Raw genomic sequence first — 17,710 nt, 5'->3', positions numbered from 1 at the left:
GGCAGAATTACAGCCCCTTCGCTCTGTCTCACAACTTTATTTATGACAACAACCTTTCTTTTCTGCCTTAATTACATAACAATTTTTTTTTTTAATTACACCAATCAACCGTTCAGCATTTCAGCTAAGACTTATTATAAGAGTCCAATGGCTAAGATCCTGGAGAATGGAGAAGGAACGTATACAAATGAAAATAAAAGTAAATATTTGGGGAAGAGACAAACAATTTTTGAGGAAAAAAAAAAGTACACCGTAAGCATTTGTGCAGAGTTAATTTCATATCAGAGACTCCAACTTCAGCTAAAATCAAATATTTGCCTTCACAATTCCACCCCAGGACACTCTGACATGCTAAAAGCCTGCAGAGAGCACTTCTACCCAACCAGCGCTCTATCATCTGACGCCAGCATAGGAGGTCTTGTGTCTGAATCCTGGTCCGGATGACTCATAATCAACTTTATGCAATTCTTTAAAGAGAAAAGTAGAGAAGATGATTTTCTACAATAGAAGAGTTCCTGCGTATGGTTTTCTCGCACAAAAAAAAGTTCCAAACCAGTGAATAGCTCTCGAGCTAGCTTTCAAGTTTTGCAGTGAACATATTAGTTTGGATAAGCAAGATGGAAATGAAACAATCAGGGCAGCTGACTTACCTCCCAGCTTACAAGTACACGTGTGTCAGACAGAAAGGAGAGGGAAGGTGCTCTGCACTGGCCAGGCGGTCCTGCTGCCGTGGTGACTTCTGTAGCTTCCGAATATGGCCCGTACTAGAGGGGAACAAGGTGTCTGCACATTAATACATAGAAATATACCCATCTCACGTTCCTCAAAGGCTTTTCAAGAACAGCACATAGAAACTTTTTCAATGCAATAAACTTTCTCAAAGATAGACCGGGCTTCCGACACTCCACACCAAATATCAGAGTTCAGTATGGGACCACGTAAATTATTGCAAAGTTAAAATGTGAGGTAAGCTCAGGTACGAACAGACAGCACGTAAACCCTCCTGTGCAGTGATGAGTGCCCGTGAAAGCGTAACCCACCTCCAATTTACCCAAGAGTGAGACCATGCACTCAACAACAGAGTAACTGAGGGACAGTTTGTGTCCCTCTACCTTACCTTAAAGGAATGTGTTCGCACGTCTGTGCCGTAGCCTGGCATAACTGGCTTCTCGTGGATACAAGGAGGAGCGCAGCAACAGTAAAGCACATACTGGAGTTCAAATCCAGCTTCTTTTATATAAAATGTCTGCCACTTGCTAATTATGAAAGGATAGCACATGATGGAGCCCAGCCTGGGTGCCTAACAGCAGCGTTCAACGTGCAGGGGGCACACGCTGCGCGCAGACCGTGGATGGCTTAGCTCCACAGGCAGCTCAGCCACCTGCTCAGATAACTTTTGAGCCCTTGGCAGAAGAATAATTTAAATGCATATTAGCAAAAGAAAAGACAAATTCTAAGAGCCTGGAAAACTGGCTTCAGCCAGCAGCGTGAGGACAGGAGACAGATAACAGTGGAAATAGCCTTCTGAGGCCACTTGAGTGGGATAATGAAGTTTGTTCAGTACATCCCCAAGCTAATTAGAAATCATTCTCCAGAACAAAGGAACTTCGCTGGAAGCAATTAGAGGAAAACCACTGATATTTACTTATTTTGGAATGCAATACTAGCAAGTATGAAAAAAATGAGCCACCACAAAGGCTGAACAACACTGAAATTATGAACCCCAGAAAACCTCTCAACAGACATGTGTCAGTACCTGTGCTATCGAGAAAGGCTAACACTGATCGCTGTGTTTGAATTACAAAGAATGCACACTGCAAAAAATCTCATTTATTGACTTCTGCTGTTTTCTTTACCGAATGGGAGGAAGAAAGGTGTTTGCATCTGGTAAAGAACAACTCCCCCCATTTTGCATCTGGTAAAAAAAACCACCCAACCAAACCAAAACCGGCCCTCATTTAACAAAGGGTGGGACCAGAAATGCTTTGCAACTTTAAACCTTTAAACACTGTTTTGTCAAAAAGAAAAAAGAAAAAAAAAGAAAAAAAAGAGAAAAAATAAGGGAAAAAAAAAGTCAAGGTATCATACATCCAAAGCTACCAGGTAGGCAGTTGTTTTCATTCCAGCAAGCAAATCCAATGTCTCCAAGTGTATTTAATTCATTTTTCACAAACATAAAATAGTGGCTATTTTTAAGACAAAACAGTAACGGTCTTGCATATTTTTCTAATACTCAAGTTACGTTTTACCAGAACTTCTCCCTGTAAGTGAATAACTTTAAACCTTTATGTTATGTTTGTCACCAAGATTTCCTGGGAACAAACACATCAATACGCATGTACTGTTGCTGGGACTGCCTTTGTAAAAAAAAAAAAAAGTCGGAAAGATGCTCTCACAAAGGCAGGCAGAACAAACCCAAATCTCACTGAATCAACATGATCTGTCAACAGATCTCCATGGTCATCAGATAGAATTTATGATGCATTTGGGAAGGCACATCTTTCAAGGAAGTCATATAACAAAAAAAAAAAATCATCAAATCGATAAAGCATGTATGTTTTTCAAATTAAAAAAAAAAACCAAAAACCAAAACAAAACACAAAACCCCAAACATTAAGAAAGCAAGCTTTCCTCAAAATACATCAATACCTGAGTGAAATTTCAGTAATTGTTTTTACACAGTTAAGATTTGAAACAGAAAGAAGGAATGCAGTGGAAGGGGAATAAACAGATTCCTCCTTGTAAGCAGATATGACTTTTAGCAGGGATTTTGCACATTTTGGCCAGTCAAATCATATTAGTGCCTGAAATCTCCTTTTAAAAGAGTACCAGATTCAAAACTGCAGCTCTTCCTCAAAAGTTCCTTTAAGCATTTCTCACTCTCTTTTCTTTTGCCCATCTCCCCTTCACCTTTCTGATCCGCAGCACTAACACAATCACTTTCCAGAATTTCCCATCTCAGGCACAGTACCACCTCCAGCGAGAAAAAGCCAAAGCACGCTCCGGCACGCTGCACGTACCCCACCATCGTTCAAAGCTCTCACTCTGAACCGATACGTTGCTCCAGGAAGAAGGTTGCTGACGGTGCACTCCAGATCAGGCCCATGATACACTTCAGAAACAACTTCTTCAGGTTCTGTCATTTCTACACTGTACTCTGAGACAGGACAGCCACTTTCTGACGGAGGGACATCTAGAAAGAAATCATCTAATTCATGAATAATATAAGGACATATGCCAGGAAGATTAATTTTTTACTTCACATACCACAGAAATATATATACACACACAATCAACGATGATTTTCCTCTTCGGTAGATGCCTTACGGGCAATATCTCATCCATGTACATGATTGACATTTTTAAAGCAAATCAATAAAATAACTCTTAGCCCTAAACATTCACCGGGTCAGATCGTCACATGCAAGAGCAGCAGCTCCCCCAAGGCAATGATCTGTCACCCTGGGAAGCTGCGTTTGATGCCAGGAGGTGCCCAGCTACTTTTTAAGCAGAACATAGTAGTGACCATCCTCTTCTAAGGATGAAAAAAAGCTAGTCTGCTTCCTTCCCCCAATATCGAAGATGATGGTGTGTGCAAAAAAAATTGGTCAGTGAGGCAGGAGAAAAGGTATAGAAAGCTGCACGAAGAATGGGACTAGCGCTGAATACACCCTTTCTGGGACAGAGAGAAATTAGGAGGCACATGGTGGCTGCCTGACCCAATCTTGGCTGCTGGCTATGGCTGGGCACAGGCTGAAGTGGGTCATGTACACTCCAAAACTACTACTTATACATGGGATTTCTGACAAAGCTTCATTAACACCCAATAAAGTATGAACAACTGCGATCCCCAAACTTTATTAGTCACACTGCTAACATTCGTGAGATTCTAGATCTCTCTACAATGATCTAAACCCCACGCTTCGCTTGGAAATAACAGCTTTTTGGGAAACTGAGTTTGTTTTCTATGCCTGTATCTGTTTTGTTGTGGGCACCTTTTTCCCCAGGAAAACCACATATTTGATAATATTTGCATGTTATATTACAAGCCAGTACCAGAGAATCAACATGCCTGGGGTTCTGAAAAGCAGTGCTCCACCATAAGGCGTACAGTCTTCCAGGAAACAACATGGTACCTTGGATGCACAGGTGAATTTTTATACTGGTGTTGAGATATATTTGTCAGTTAGAAATGGTATTGCTTTAGAATTTAGCTTAATGAATGACGCCACAAAGAATCTTGGATGCTGCAAGATTATCATAGTAAAGAAAAAAAAAATCTGTTGGATACTGGCATGTGTATTCTGAAAGGTGTGCATTTTTTGACAGTTTAGTGGCATGTCCATGGTCCAAGTCCTTTGCAAAATTACAGGTGTCCAATGGATCGTGTGTGTTATACTGTGGATCAGGGTTTCAATGCCACCTGAAATCCCCAATATGTTCTAACTCAAATTGCTGAGCGAAGTCCTGTATTAGAAGTAGCAAAACGCCTCTGCTAAGTCAACATTGCAAAGGAATAAAAAAGATCTTGAATCACATGGTGTTTTTGCAATAAAAGGATAGATATTCTAATATAGCTGATACTTTATAGTCCTGACATAGAGACAGGTCCTAACTAAAATATGGAAGCACAGTATCAGGCCTAAAGGACAGCTGGAGGACAGCTAAGCTCAGACATGCAATAGAGAGCCTCAGCAGTCGATGAGAAGTTGCACAGACTTCACTGCACTTTGCTTTGTACTTCCCAGTGAACAGAATACACTGCAACTTTTCACAAGGTCTAGCAACAGAAATATAAGCTAAGGCAAGTTCAGCAACTAACCATCAAGATCCAAGCTATTCAACAGTGAGACGCTCCGAGGGCTTACCCCATTGTAGCTGTACTTCTTTGTGCTTCGGCTTCCCCAACACTCTTGGCGGCCGACAGTGACCTGGTGCAACACTTAGCGTACGGACAGGTAAACTTTCAGAACACTGGAAGAGAAGAGGAGCTGAAGTTAGCTCTCTGGTACGAATACCGCCTACAAAGCAAGGCATGATTAGAAAGTGGCACAAGAAATTGTTTTCTACAACAACCACTTAATAGAAATTTATATAAACAATAAAGGATAGGAGATGCTATTAAGCATGTTACTTACAAATCCAATTAATAGATGCTTTCAGTATGCTTCAGTATGCTTTCATTAGCATACTGAAAACTGTAGCACACAAAACTTTGACGGGTAATGTTGTGGGATTCTTAATTTTAGTTTTCCTTGTTTTTAAAATAATATCAAGGCCTAATCTACTTAATCATAAAAAAAAAAAAATCAAAGCAGGAGGAATAAAAGTGTAGGTACTGAAATGATTTTACATCAAAGAAGGGAATGACAGGAATCAGTGGCTGGAAAATGGAACCCAGCCACATGAAAGGTAATTAATTGTTACAATAAACTACCCCTACTGCATCTTCACTCACCAGCTTTGGTCAGTACAGGCTCATGTACATGAGAGACTGTGGTCTCTCTCAAGCAAGTGGCCAGATCAAATAAACACGATGGCCTTTTCTAGCGCAGGTATAAACACCTACAGATCGGTTTTGAGGACACTAAATTGCAATTTGCCTGAAAAAACCCATCAAGTACACATAGAAGTCTTCTAAAATTCAGCAACTTGCAACATAAGATTAACTGCAATCACTGTAGCTTTACTGTGCTACAGGAAAAATATTAATCTTCTTTTTAAAGCAGAAATCTTTTACCAAAAAGAGCAGATAAATCTCGGAAAAATACAAACCCTTATTGTTAAATCATACTTAATATTGTCCTTATTGTTAAATAATACTTACCTGACTGTGTCCGCCAGTGCTGATACAGCATGCCCGGAGTTTATACAAAGTGCCTGGTTTCAAGTGAGTACAGGTATATTCTGTAGCTGATCCACTATATGCCACTTCCCATTGATTTGCTACAAAATGAGATATATCCAAGTTTAGAAAAGTATAATGCAAGAAGTTTACTACTGTCTAGGAGGAAAGGAAATCCTTAATGTGGTCTTCCACAAATGATATATTTCAGGAAAGTCATTAGTGTTAATATTACTATGAATATTATTCCCACTTGAAGACATACATATACATAGACACATATACAAATATATATATATATACTTACAAATATAAATATTTCTAAAATATATGAAAAATATCAAATCAAACAGTAGGTTCAAGTCCTATCACCTAAAATTCCACAAGTCTTAGAGAAAAAGAGCATACTTTAAAAAAACCACAACAAAAACTCCCCAAAACCCAACCCAAACTCTCCCAGGAACCCTGCAAGTTTTAAGGCTGCAAGTATGTAACTCGGTTTCAATCATATCTGCAGCATTAGTGCATTAATGATAATAACAATAATAGCCCCAAGGGTCAGTACTGCTTTACAGTAGCCATAATGGATTGAAATGGAGAAAACTTGTTTCAAGTTTACCTTCCGGACTTCCTTGAGAAATCTCTAACAGATACTTTAGGATTTCCGAACCACCATTATCCTGTGGAGGATCTGAAAAAATAAGGCAAGTTGTTAGTAAATCGAGATTGGGAGTGAAATTAGTAACAAAAAGATTACAGAACTTGTTTCTGATTCTGCTCCTTCTCCTCCACAAACTCCCCCGCACTAACTACACCAAGGGATTTATAGCAGAACTGGGTAGCAGACGTTAGTTTTCAGCATGAGTCAGAATAAGGCATCTGGATAATGATGCTAGAAACAAAATGTATGGAAAAAGCATTGAAAGAGATGCAGCACGGAGGCTTGCCCCATCGATAAAGGAAGCAGCTGGAATGACGCTGCAATGGGACATGAAATGGAAGGTGAAAAGCCTGAAGATGCACTTGAGTGCCAGTGCAAGTCAGCCAATAAAAACAAGCAACATTTTTGATTCTGAAAACATAAGAACCTCTACACATCTTTTAAAATATTGAAAAAAATGAAGTTGTCAAGCTCTCCAAACACGTTCCAACTTTGGACTGAGAAGCAGCATGAAAAAAATCTAAGTTCTAATACATATTTACATAATTTTATTTGAATTTATTAGGACCCAAAAAAGCTCTACTATGACAAACTGAACTGGCTTACCCCACTTGACGCTAAAGCCGTGAGATGTTATTGGCCCCTTAATAACGGGTCTGGTCGGAGGTCCTGGCCTGTCTGGGCTTGTGGTACAGACCAACACTTCGCTGGGAGAACTCTTTCCTTCCACATTAGAAGCAAACAGCTGAAACAAAACCACAACAAGTTTACCATTGTTTGCTGTAACTGCTTTTCTGACAGTTCTGCAAGAGACGTCTTTTAGTAATTGCACAAATATCATTAAACGGGAAAGTATGTCACATCCCAACAACGTGTGTGGGATTCTAATAGCAGATATTAGACTGTCACGTTGTTTCTTTACAAACCACGTTGACTTCTGCCCTCCCTCCACTAGCAATGGATCAGGACATGTTTAAGATAAGAGCGCTACTCTTTTTCCCTTTAATAAAAAGTCACATGGCAACTTGCAGTTATTTACTCATAAAAGATGAAAACGATGATAATAACGAAGCTATTTTTGGTTTGGGGGTATTAAACCGCTATTTAAAACAAATTAATTCGGAGTATCAGTAATCATATGATTAAAAGCTTAAGTAGCATGACACGCAAACAAGAAACGCGTAACCTACAGCCACTGAAAGGAGCAGGATGCGCACAAAGAAAACTTACTCAGCCAAATCCTTCGTCTCTGCTCAAGAACACCTTCTGCTGACTTCAGGGAGAAGGTTGCTAAGCTAAGAGCAAGACATGAGGACCTGGCCAGGAGACTGAGCAGGTCGGAATCGTACAAGAAACCCCAAATGGTCCAATGTTTTGTGGCTGCTGAGAGCTGTATTAGCTCACGCTAGTCTCTGGGACAGAGATCTGCTGCCAAAGACACGAGTAACAAAATACGTGTTATAATTGCTAATTGTAAATAGAAGCTAACAGGAACTTTTCCATGTGGGAAGCTCCGTTATTCTCAGGAGCAGTCACTTCTATCCTCTCTCCTAACACAGGCATCTGAGGAAAACAATTTGCAATTTGCAAGGTCAAAAAACTAGTTGAGGTTCTCTAGTCCATATGCTTGCTTTAAACAAGTCACTAAAGCCACTATCAACTCCTGTGTATCATCTCTTGGTTCTTCTCTGACTATTCTCCAATTTAAGACATCTTGCCATGAACACCAGATACACGAGCTACACAAATATCCCAGTAACAACTCCAGGGAATCAATGTGAGCTACAAATGTAATGCAACATTTATACCTTTCCCCTATGTATACAGCTAAAGATTGCACTAGCCCAGCAAGAACTGAAAATTTGTATTAAATTGATTGTTCAAGCAGGATCTTCACGACTTTTTCAGAGCCACAGCTTCCCCAACCTTAGAGTCTCCCATCCTCTTAGTAGGAATAAAAATAAAACTTTGTTTGTTTCCAGGTCACTGATAAAATTATGAAATAGTATACACAGCACTGCTTTTTGTGGAACTTCACTAGAAACAGCCACTGGGGATTCCCTTCTACGCTGACATGTCAAACGCTTCAGAGAATGAAATTCCTGCACCTTGTTGTGTTTGGTATCATTTGCCCGACTGTGCCAAACCCTCGCTCGGTACCAAACAAATGCCTTTACAATGGTGTATTACGCTACCATTGTCACTTTAATTAACCAACCTTTATTTCATCAAAAATTAGCAGGATGCCTCCTCTGTAAGCACTCATTGTCTGGCATGGCATGAATTAAATTTCCCCCTTAATTCTTTATTATTAAGGGGGTTTCCCAAAGAACCGTATTTTGCCCAGGTTCAAAGATAAGCCTAGAACTTGCTAGATAGCCCCCACTGTGAGTTTTAAAACACTACTGTGATCCTAGGGTGTCTGTGTTTGGTTTTGTTTGTTTGTTTGTTTTGCTTTATAGTTTTGGGGATCCTTCCCCAAGTTCCGTAGCTAACTAACGCTGGTCCGCATGCAGCGAGGGGACGTCTCGGTGCTGAGTCAGATCAGAGTTGTGCTTGTAGCCAGTGACGCGAGGCTACAAGTTTGCTCTGATACCAACCCAATTCTGTAAAATTCGTGTTTAATTTGAAAGCAGGGCTGCAGAGAAGCACTAGCCGTCCTTTTCTCTCAGACAGCCACAGCAGCTTTTACAATGCTAAACGAAAAGGCATCATCTCCGAGCGACACCGCAACAGCTTTCCAATTCTTTGGGTAGTTCTTCATGCAACTTCACAAGGTCTTCTGTCCCAATGCAAAGTTGTCTTTAAAGATTTAAGTGAGTCTGTGGGTAAAGTGGTTTTTTTTGTTGCTCCTCAATATATAAGACCTACAGAAGCCAAATGTTTTTGAATCCATACAAACCTATGCCATCCTCCTCTCCCTGCACTGTTTACAAATGACACAAAGCCGCTTTCAGACACCATTTCTGTTCGGCAACACAGGAGCATGACGGATGGTGGCTTTACAGACAGCACCTTGCCATCTCCGGAGGGACGGCAGCGCTCCGGACGGCGCGGCCGAACGCCATCTCGTGGAGCTGCGCTTGGCTCCCGGCTTCGCTGAGCCGCTAAGACGGACAGCCTGGCCGCGGGGACGGACAGCCCGGCCGCGGGGACGGACAGCCGCACCGCAGCCCATCTGGTAAAAACCACACGGTCTTCTCCTCAACAGCAGCAGCCGGCACTTGTGTTGTGCTTGATGGCTTCAGTAGCAGCGAGGCAGATGTCTGAATTCTGTGTTTGCAAAAAGACTTCAGAGCATCTCTTTTGGGGGGTCTGTATTTAGGAACACCCACAGAGCAGGAGATACGAACGCCTGCCAAAAAAACCAGCTCCAAAACCAGCCACATGTACGTATGAGAGGGAAAAGCTTGAATTTCTGCATGTCAGAGGAAGACAGGCCCCTGAGCTGGGGAAGGAAGCTGTGCTTGCTGGGCTCCTTACAGCGTTTTCTCCATTGTGAACAAGTGAGACTGGTGTTGTGACCATGGATCAGGTTTTTGGGGAAGCAATGCAGCCGACTACAACCACCTCAGGCCCTGAGCCACACTTTTACAAGACCATACCTGACAGTACACAGTACGAAGAACCATGCCTGTTTCAAAAAGGCTGAGCAACGAGTATTTTCTGTAGTAAAAGCAAAAATACAACTTTGGTTTAACCTATTAGGTCTTAGTATAAAATAAATTTGTATTTGATAGCTCAATTTTGCAGGTAGTACTAAAAGGGTCCCTACAGTGCCTGGAAAAAACCCAACACAGAAAATACTACGCAATGACAAGCGGAAAAAGATTTTACCCTGAATTTATACTGTGTGCTTCTTCTGAGATTCTTCACAGTACAGGCTTGCTCCTCTCCAGTGTACTTTGGGTGAAACACGCTATCCTAGAAAAAACAAACAAATTCCTGTAACTGAGGAGTCTGAGGAAGTGCTCTCTGTATTACAGGCTGTAGCCAGAACACATTATAGCAAAGGGGCTTTATAGGCAACTGTTTTTTATTATTATTATTATTATTATTATTATTATTATTATTATTACTTTAAGCTGCAAGGCCACAATAATTTTCCTTCTAGAAGGATGGTGCAACTGACCTGAATAATATAATTTGGCTGTAAAATAAGCACAAACCCAATCGTGACAGTTTAACACATTACAGAACCAGAAGCGACAGATGACAGAAGGCAAGCGCACCACACAGCGGCGAGAAGGACGCGGCAGACTGAACTGGTCAAGGACAAGCTGCCCTGTACCTTACAGATTCCTGTAAAGCTCTGTAAAAGAATCATGGATGACAGTACAGATTTTTAGCTAAGGATTCGTAATTCTGCTGTGGAGCAGAACAAAGCACACAGCTCCGTCCTGCCAAGTACCCAGTACTCCTAAAGGACCCTCCAAAGTAGCAATCCACAATCTCCTCAGTGATCTTGAACTAATAAATGAAAACTCAACTAAGTCCTGCAGTATACTTTATAGTAACACGGTACTTACATTATCTTCTTCCTGAATTTCCAGGGTGTAGGAAATCACTTCCTCTGGTGTACATCCTTCTACTTTATTCCACTGCAACGCAATCCATGTAACACCAGCTCGAACAAGCCTTGGTGCAGCAGGGGTCTGAGGAATATTACCTGCAGTGTAGCATACCACCTCCTGGCTGTACCCACTGCACAGGGACAGAGAAGGAGAGAGAGGAATATTAAGAAAAAAACCCCAAACAACCAACCACCCCTCCCCGCCCAAAGCCCCAAAACAAAACACAACACCCGCTCAGACCAAACCTCAGTGTACTTAGAGAAAAATACATTTTTATTTTCAAAAAATCTAGAAGCTGTTAAAATTGCCCAGGTGGAAAAGAAGTGCCAGAACTAAGAATAGAAAAAAAATGCAGAATGGTATGTGTCCTCACAGTCGTTTTTACAGATCTCATCACAATAATATTGGAAAAAAATAATATTTGATTGCCTAAAAATATTAACTTACTATTAATTATGAAGTAGGGGAAAATCTCATGTAATAAAGGGGAACTAAAACATGGGAAATAAAGCCCCAAGTGTTCAACTTTTAGATGTTGACCTTGAGATGCAGTTTTCACCTTTTATAAATTCAGAATACAACCTCTATTTAAGCTACACCTCTGAAAGCCGAGTGCTCCAGCAAATCTAGTCCCACTGTTTCAGACATCCCTCTCCAAAGAAAGCCGGGAAAATGTATCCAGTCATGACCATGCATGCTCAGCATCACGTAGGAGCCGTCTCGTGCAGGCACAGATACCTTCCAACCCTCCAGGCTGGCTCTACTCCTTTCTGACTTTCCCTGCCCAAACTTCCTTGCATTTTAAGCTGAGCATAAAGTTGCTCTTTCGCACAGTTCACGTTGCAACCAGAGAGAACATCTGCAGCAGAGGAGATGCACGCTCTCACCTTGTCTAAAACCCAGCACACAATGCCTTGAAACGTAATAGGTTTCCTACACGTGAAAGTGTAGGAAGAGTTCTCCTACAATTCCAGGCAGAATATATTATGTACAATGGACATTTGAGAACAAAGTTTAAAACGGACAGATCTGGGTGAATTTTCAGGAGGACATCAGAACTCCTAACCGAATGTAATGTTCTTGCAATTTTCAAATCTCTTTTTCCAAAGTACAAACGTAGTTTGTTTCTTAACAAAGTCATCGCATGAATGTAATACACACAAAAAGCCACATCTCCTTCTTCTGAGTCTTCCTGCTCAAAAATAACATATTTGTTGAAATGTTCTTATAGTTAAAAAAGCCCCACCTATAACTAACACCCGAAGGAGACTAAAATCATCTTAAATGGTAAGTCCACAAGCATTACAACCAACCAAAACCATCTTACAGCACAAAGTGTTAGATGACATTATCATGTCATAATTTTGAGTGCTGTCTATAAAAATAAGCCATGTGCTGTTGGTGCTTATCTCATAGATTAACACAGAGCAGCTGACCATAAATATAGTTCTTAGTCCACTCCTTCCTCAATAGCCTGAGGAAAAAAAAAGAGAAAGAAAGAGAGAAGAACAAAATAAAAAGGAGGGAGGGTTGAAGCACGCCCTAAGATATTTTTAAAATCTGGAACCTGGCAAAGAGAAGAGACTCCAAAACTGGGAATTTTGCACAAAACTGGCAGTCCCCTTCCAGTTACACTCAGCAGCTTCAGCTCAAGTCTCTCTCTCTCTCCAGATCAAGTATTATTTCAAGAGGGAGGGAAGTAATCTTGCATGAAGTTGGCAAAAGGGACTCCATGCATACATGGACAGTCCCAGCGCATCTCAGAGGGAAAATCCAGGAACATGACTAAAGTAACTTCTAGAAGCTACGCGTTAGTAAGAGGTTTGTGTTTTGGAAGAGAGAACAATACAGGAATCTCCCTCAGCAAAACACATTGTTATATACCACTAGTGTTTCTTTTTCTGTCCTTCTTGTACTAATGATTAGATCCTGTTTAGCTAAGAAGGACAATGAAGGAGTATACAAGAGCGCTGGATGTTTAGCTTCTTCACAGCTCAGCTTTTCCTGGCCTACTTTCCTTCCGCGAGTACAGGAGCGCACAGCCCCTGCAGCACGATGGCTCTTTGGGCACGCTCTGGTCCTCAGCTGCGTAACATTTCAGCCCAGTGCTCCCTAGCAGCGCCCGGAGGATTGCAATAAGTCCGATTTCTCATCATCTTCGTTTGAGAGCATCTGTTCATGTGCAAAGAAAAGCAGAACCTGAAACCCATCTCGCAGGGCCCTTGGGTGTGCCTGTCTCCTCTCGGTCCTGGCTCTCTCACCCTTCTTTCCCACCCCATCAGCCAGCCCTGCGGAAGAAGGAAAGGACTGTACTGCTGAAAAAAGACAGAAGGGCTTTGCTTTAAACCAGAAAAATAAATATATCAAGAGTCCTTTCAAAATCTGTAACTCAACTTCCTCTTGCTTGTTTTTCTTGGTTCACAGAGGTCCCTAGTGGGAATTTTATATAACAGATGTATTCTTTTTGTATTAGGAATAGACCACAAAACACCATTTAACACCTCAAAAGGAGCCTATCTTCTTAGGCTAACCTCATCACGCTGAAGGTACCTGGCGATTCCCTGGGAGGTGAATGATACCACCAGGGAAGGTGTGACTTACTCTAAATAATGAGCAAATGTCAGATATTTAACTCAAAACCATAAAGAGAAAAAATAAACAAAAAATCCGCCCCCCCCCCCCCCCCCCTTCACACTGTCATTGATAGTTAAACTTTTCAACTACCACTTTTTCTCACGAAAGCGGGTACCTTGGGTAACTTACCTAGTACCGATGTCATTCTGAGCTGCTAATCGGAAGGTGTAACCCAAAGCCGGACACAGCTTAGTCAACTTGCAATGCTTCTGGTTCCCAAAGTAACATTCTCTGAAACCACTGTTCCTCTTTCCCTGGAAAGAGAGAAATCTGTAATCGGATAGCGACGAAACAAAACCACGTGGTTCTTATTTTAAGAAGAGCTGTTAAATTATATTAGAATTAGACGCTTTCATACAGGCATTGTGCAAAGAAAGCCGTGTAAGCCAGTGACAGCATTGCTACGCTACGTAAAATAATACAGATCAACACAGTCAGTCTGCTGTCAGATTCTTCCTCTTTTCAGATTCTTAATCTTCACGAGATGTAGCTACAGCTTCTGTCAGCCTACTTGCAGTGCAATTTATCCTACTCATTAAGCAGAAATCGTACAAGTTAAGGGTGAAATTAATCTCTGAATCGACCCGGTCACAGGAGCACAGGAAAGCTGGAAGCAACATTTCTTGCAAGCGCTACCCTCTGCTCCTCGAGTCCCTCGCAAGCCCTCCCTGGCCCTTCAGAAACACTCCATCCCACAAGAGGGCTCTCGCTCCCCACAGTCCAGCCCACGGTCAGCCCCAGCGACGGCCACCCCAGAGGGACAAGCCCGGGGGCGACCCTCTGCTCACCCCACGCCCTCAAGGACAAACAGATTTACTCGCCGCGGAGGAGTACGTAACGCGCCAGGTTCCGTACCCATCCCGCTGCTCAGAGCGCGTGGCGCGCGATGAGCAAAGAGGGTTTGTCGGAAAGCACGAAACTTTGTTAAGAAACTTGGATGCCAGAGGTATGGTTTATGGGAGCTTCACGTCAACGTGACCTGGAGCCCTGACAAAGCCAAGATGGGGCAGCAGTGAGAGAAGGTACCGAGACCCCTCTAGCTCCCGAGTCCTTCCTTAGGTACGCTACGGACAAACCTGCACATCTGAGGACAGGGACATTCGGAAGTTCTCTCCCTCCCTGCCACGGTTAAAACAAAACAAAAACCTTTTCAATTCAACCCGACTTGATATGCCCTATGGTAAAAACAAAGCTGAGCTTTCTGCAGGACAGAGACGCCAAGACAACAAAGAGTAACTGGTCTCATCCTATGCCACATGTGGGAAACGGTCAATTTGAAATCTTTCAGGAGAAAGGGCACGGATTGCTCAGCTCTGCATAAGTAATACCTACCTGAGCTGAAGCAGTTTAAAGGAGTTTTAATTTCAATACCTGAATGCAAAATTAATGGGCGATTACATTACAAAAGCACACCAGAATAGAAACCTAGCAAAGCACACCCATGGGCTCAGACTGGTGCAGGAGATAGTTACGCCCATCTCTGCGACTTCTTCTGACGGAAGAGCTCTGCTATGCCATTTACTATTTTTGGCACCTGTCTCTACAGTTTCTAATTTTCATTTTATCTCTGTAAAATTAACATCTGCCCATAGACAAGACTACTTATTTCACCTGATATACACCAGCCTGACAGAAGACTCAATGTTTCTACACCTAAGCAGACTATCAGGAAAATTATATATATATATATAGGTGCCCCTCACTGCAGCCAACAGCCTCACCTGCTGCTGCCTCCTTTGGCTCTGGCTGTCCTCCCACACGCTGTTCTTCCTCCAAGCTCAATACATCACTTCATCTTTAAAGATCTCAAAAATGCCCGAGTGGGACATACATTTTTCACTGGCCCATTCTCCAGCCCCTATCAACTTCCACTTCTTTTCACTCGGATTGCAACACAGAAGGAAGAACTCCATAAAATATTTGTAGTAAGTCTCCAAAAATGTGTTTATCAAGCTAGAAACAATCATGCAGACCTCCAGCACAGCACAACAATTTGGAGGCGCTGAAGGGACATTTAGCACGCTGGCAAACAGCCATAACTTACTTTTATTTATACAGTGTGATCCTACACTTATTCCAGAACTTGGTTTTATACACAGTCTTCTACAACTTCACCCACCTGCTCCAGCTGTAACATTACAGTAAGGCTGAAGTAAATTAAGGGGTGGAATTGGAAGAGAATCATGAATCCTAATGCAAAAGTCTTTTGTAAATGAGAAAACTTTTTCAGATCTAAAATCCCTAGATATAGAGTTATATAAAACTCCTTTTGGACAAAAATAATAGGTCACCATACTTCCCAGCTCAGCAACAACATATTTAAAATCCAGACTATACAAAACCTAATTAGTGATACTATGTTTAATTAGTAATACTATGTTTTAGTAAAATATCCATTCATCAGCGCAGGACTACTAAGAATAGATTTTTCTTTTCCCTATGCAAACTCTCTTTTATAGGTTCAGAAGCATTAAATTAATTTTTCTCTAACTCTTTAAAACCATCCTGACTTCAATATTTGTAAAGCTTTTGAAAACATTTAATCTCTTTTTGGTTTCTGCTTGAGAATGTATTTTTTTGATCATTTTCCTATGTTTTTCCTCCAAGAGAACAAAGTGACCAAATGTGGTGGCTAAACAGATGCACAGCGATGGCTGGCTAAAAAGGAAAGTCATGGAAAATCTCACCTGCAGCACAATGCCTGAACTGAGAGCAATGGGCCAAGGAAACTCCCATTTGTCAAAGCGATGGGCTAAAACTTTGCAAAGATCGCCAAACATTTACGTTATCGTCAATTTTATAACAGTACAAATTCTGATACTGTATATCTTTGTCTTCTAGAACTGGTGTGGTACGTTCCCCAGACTCGCTCAGAGACCGACTGGTATTCACATTACTCAGACTGGCTGGTATTTCGGATTCTATTGGCACTAATTGGAGAGGCTGGCCGATATTTCTAATTATCCTGGCATTAATAGCCTGGAAATAGTCTCTCGGCTTCTTCCCTCCCAAGATTTATGAAAGCACTAATGCTGGCATAATTATAGACAGGAACAACTGGCAGGCTGGCACTGGCTGCCACCCAAGAGCCTTACAGCTTTCCCAGCATCCTTCTCCTGTTCTTTGTACACTCGGCATCCAAGTTTTAATCCTTTAAATAAGGTTTCATAAGTTGCTTAAAATATACTGTATCATTTCCGCAAGTATTTCTAATCCACAAATTTCAGAGGGAGAGCAGACACTGTCTGACTTCTTCACTAGCCCGCGTTTCTCCAGCCTGCATTCCCAATTCTTCATGAGGACAGCCCATACTGTCCTCACCATCAGGGCCTGCCCAAGGAAACAAGAACAATCCAAGCTCCACAAATCCATTAGAATTTGCACAATACTATAACAGGGCATTTTAACACCGTTTTTAAGAGTTTTGCCTGCTATTTCAGCTACATTTCAAGCTACACACTCACTTAAAACAGGGTGCTTAAGTTTCTGTTGGAGATTGCGTTTATTGAGACAAGGGTTTTAAGATTTTAAATGGGTTTTGTTGACCACATTCCTTGCAGCAGACATAGTAAATAAACACGAAAGGAGGAATGGGCCACCGCAGGTACAGAGGACACAGAAATGAAGCACAGTCCTTTACAAGACCTCACTGCAGAAGGCTGAATAAAAGCTGCCAGCATCAGATCTGCAACCAGGAGGCAAGACGGCAATCTGCTGCAGGCCACACCAGCTTTAACTTCTGTGGTTGGTGCATATTGGCAATAAAAAGCAACAGACTGATATTCAGTCTGACACAAAGCTGCGGAGAAAACTGTCAACAATTACTATAACACACCCTAATATCTCTGCAAAGCATTTATTGTGCAAGCTCTTACACAAGTAACTGAATTATCTCTACATACAAACATTTAGAAGACAGAACAGGACCTATGAAACATCCCTAAAATAGATACAAAACCCAACGTTATCCAAGACTCTCCTCTTGCATGCCTCACC

The 17,710-nt window shown here is 41.6% G+C and overlaps 1 protein-coding gene across 8 annotated transcripts in view; it reads right to left on the bottom strand.

Annotated features, from left to right (window-relative positions):
* Positions 1–17,710, bottom strand: part of FNDC3B (fibronectin type III domain containing 3B) — a 215,611-nt gene that overhangs the window by 42,675 nt on the left and 155,226 nt on the right. For all 8 annotated transcript variants that reach the window (XM_075506878.1, XM_075506879.1, XM_075506880.1 and 5 more), the window contains 9 exons: positions 13,844–13,968; positions 11,036–11,210; positions 10,344–10,430; positions 7,113–7,251; positions 6,465–6,536; positions 5,828–5,946; positions 4,869–4,974; positions 3,021–3,193; positions 651–764 (listed from right to left, as the gene is read on the bottom strand). In XM_075506878.1, coding sequence (XP_075362993.1) covers positions 651–764; positions 3,021–3,193; positions 4,869–4,974; positions 5,828–5,946; positions 6,465–6,536; positions 7,113–7,251; positions 10,344–10,430; positions 11,036–11,210; positions 13,844–13,968 — 1,110 coding nt within the window. The remainder of the gene's footprint in view (positions 1–650; positions 765–3,020; positions 3,194–4,868; positions 4,975–5,827; positions 5,947–6,464; positions 6,537–7,112; positions 7,252–10,343; positions 10,431–11,035; positions 11,211–13,843; positions 13,969–17,710) is intronic.

This window comes from Mycteria americana, chromosome 7 (assembly GCF_035582795.1).
Source record: "Mycteria americana isolate JAX WOST 10 ecotype Jacksonville Zoo and Gardens chromosome 7, USCA_MyAme_1.0, whole genome shotgun sequence".
NCBI lineage: Eukaryota > Metazoa > Chordata > Aves > Ciconiiformes > Ciconiidae > Mycteria > Mycteria americana.
The sequence above is the reverse complement of the archived record's forward strand: the minus strand, read 5'-3'. Positions and strand labels throughout refer to the sequence as shown.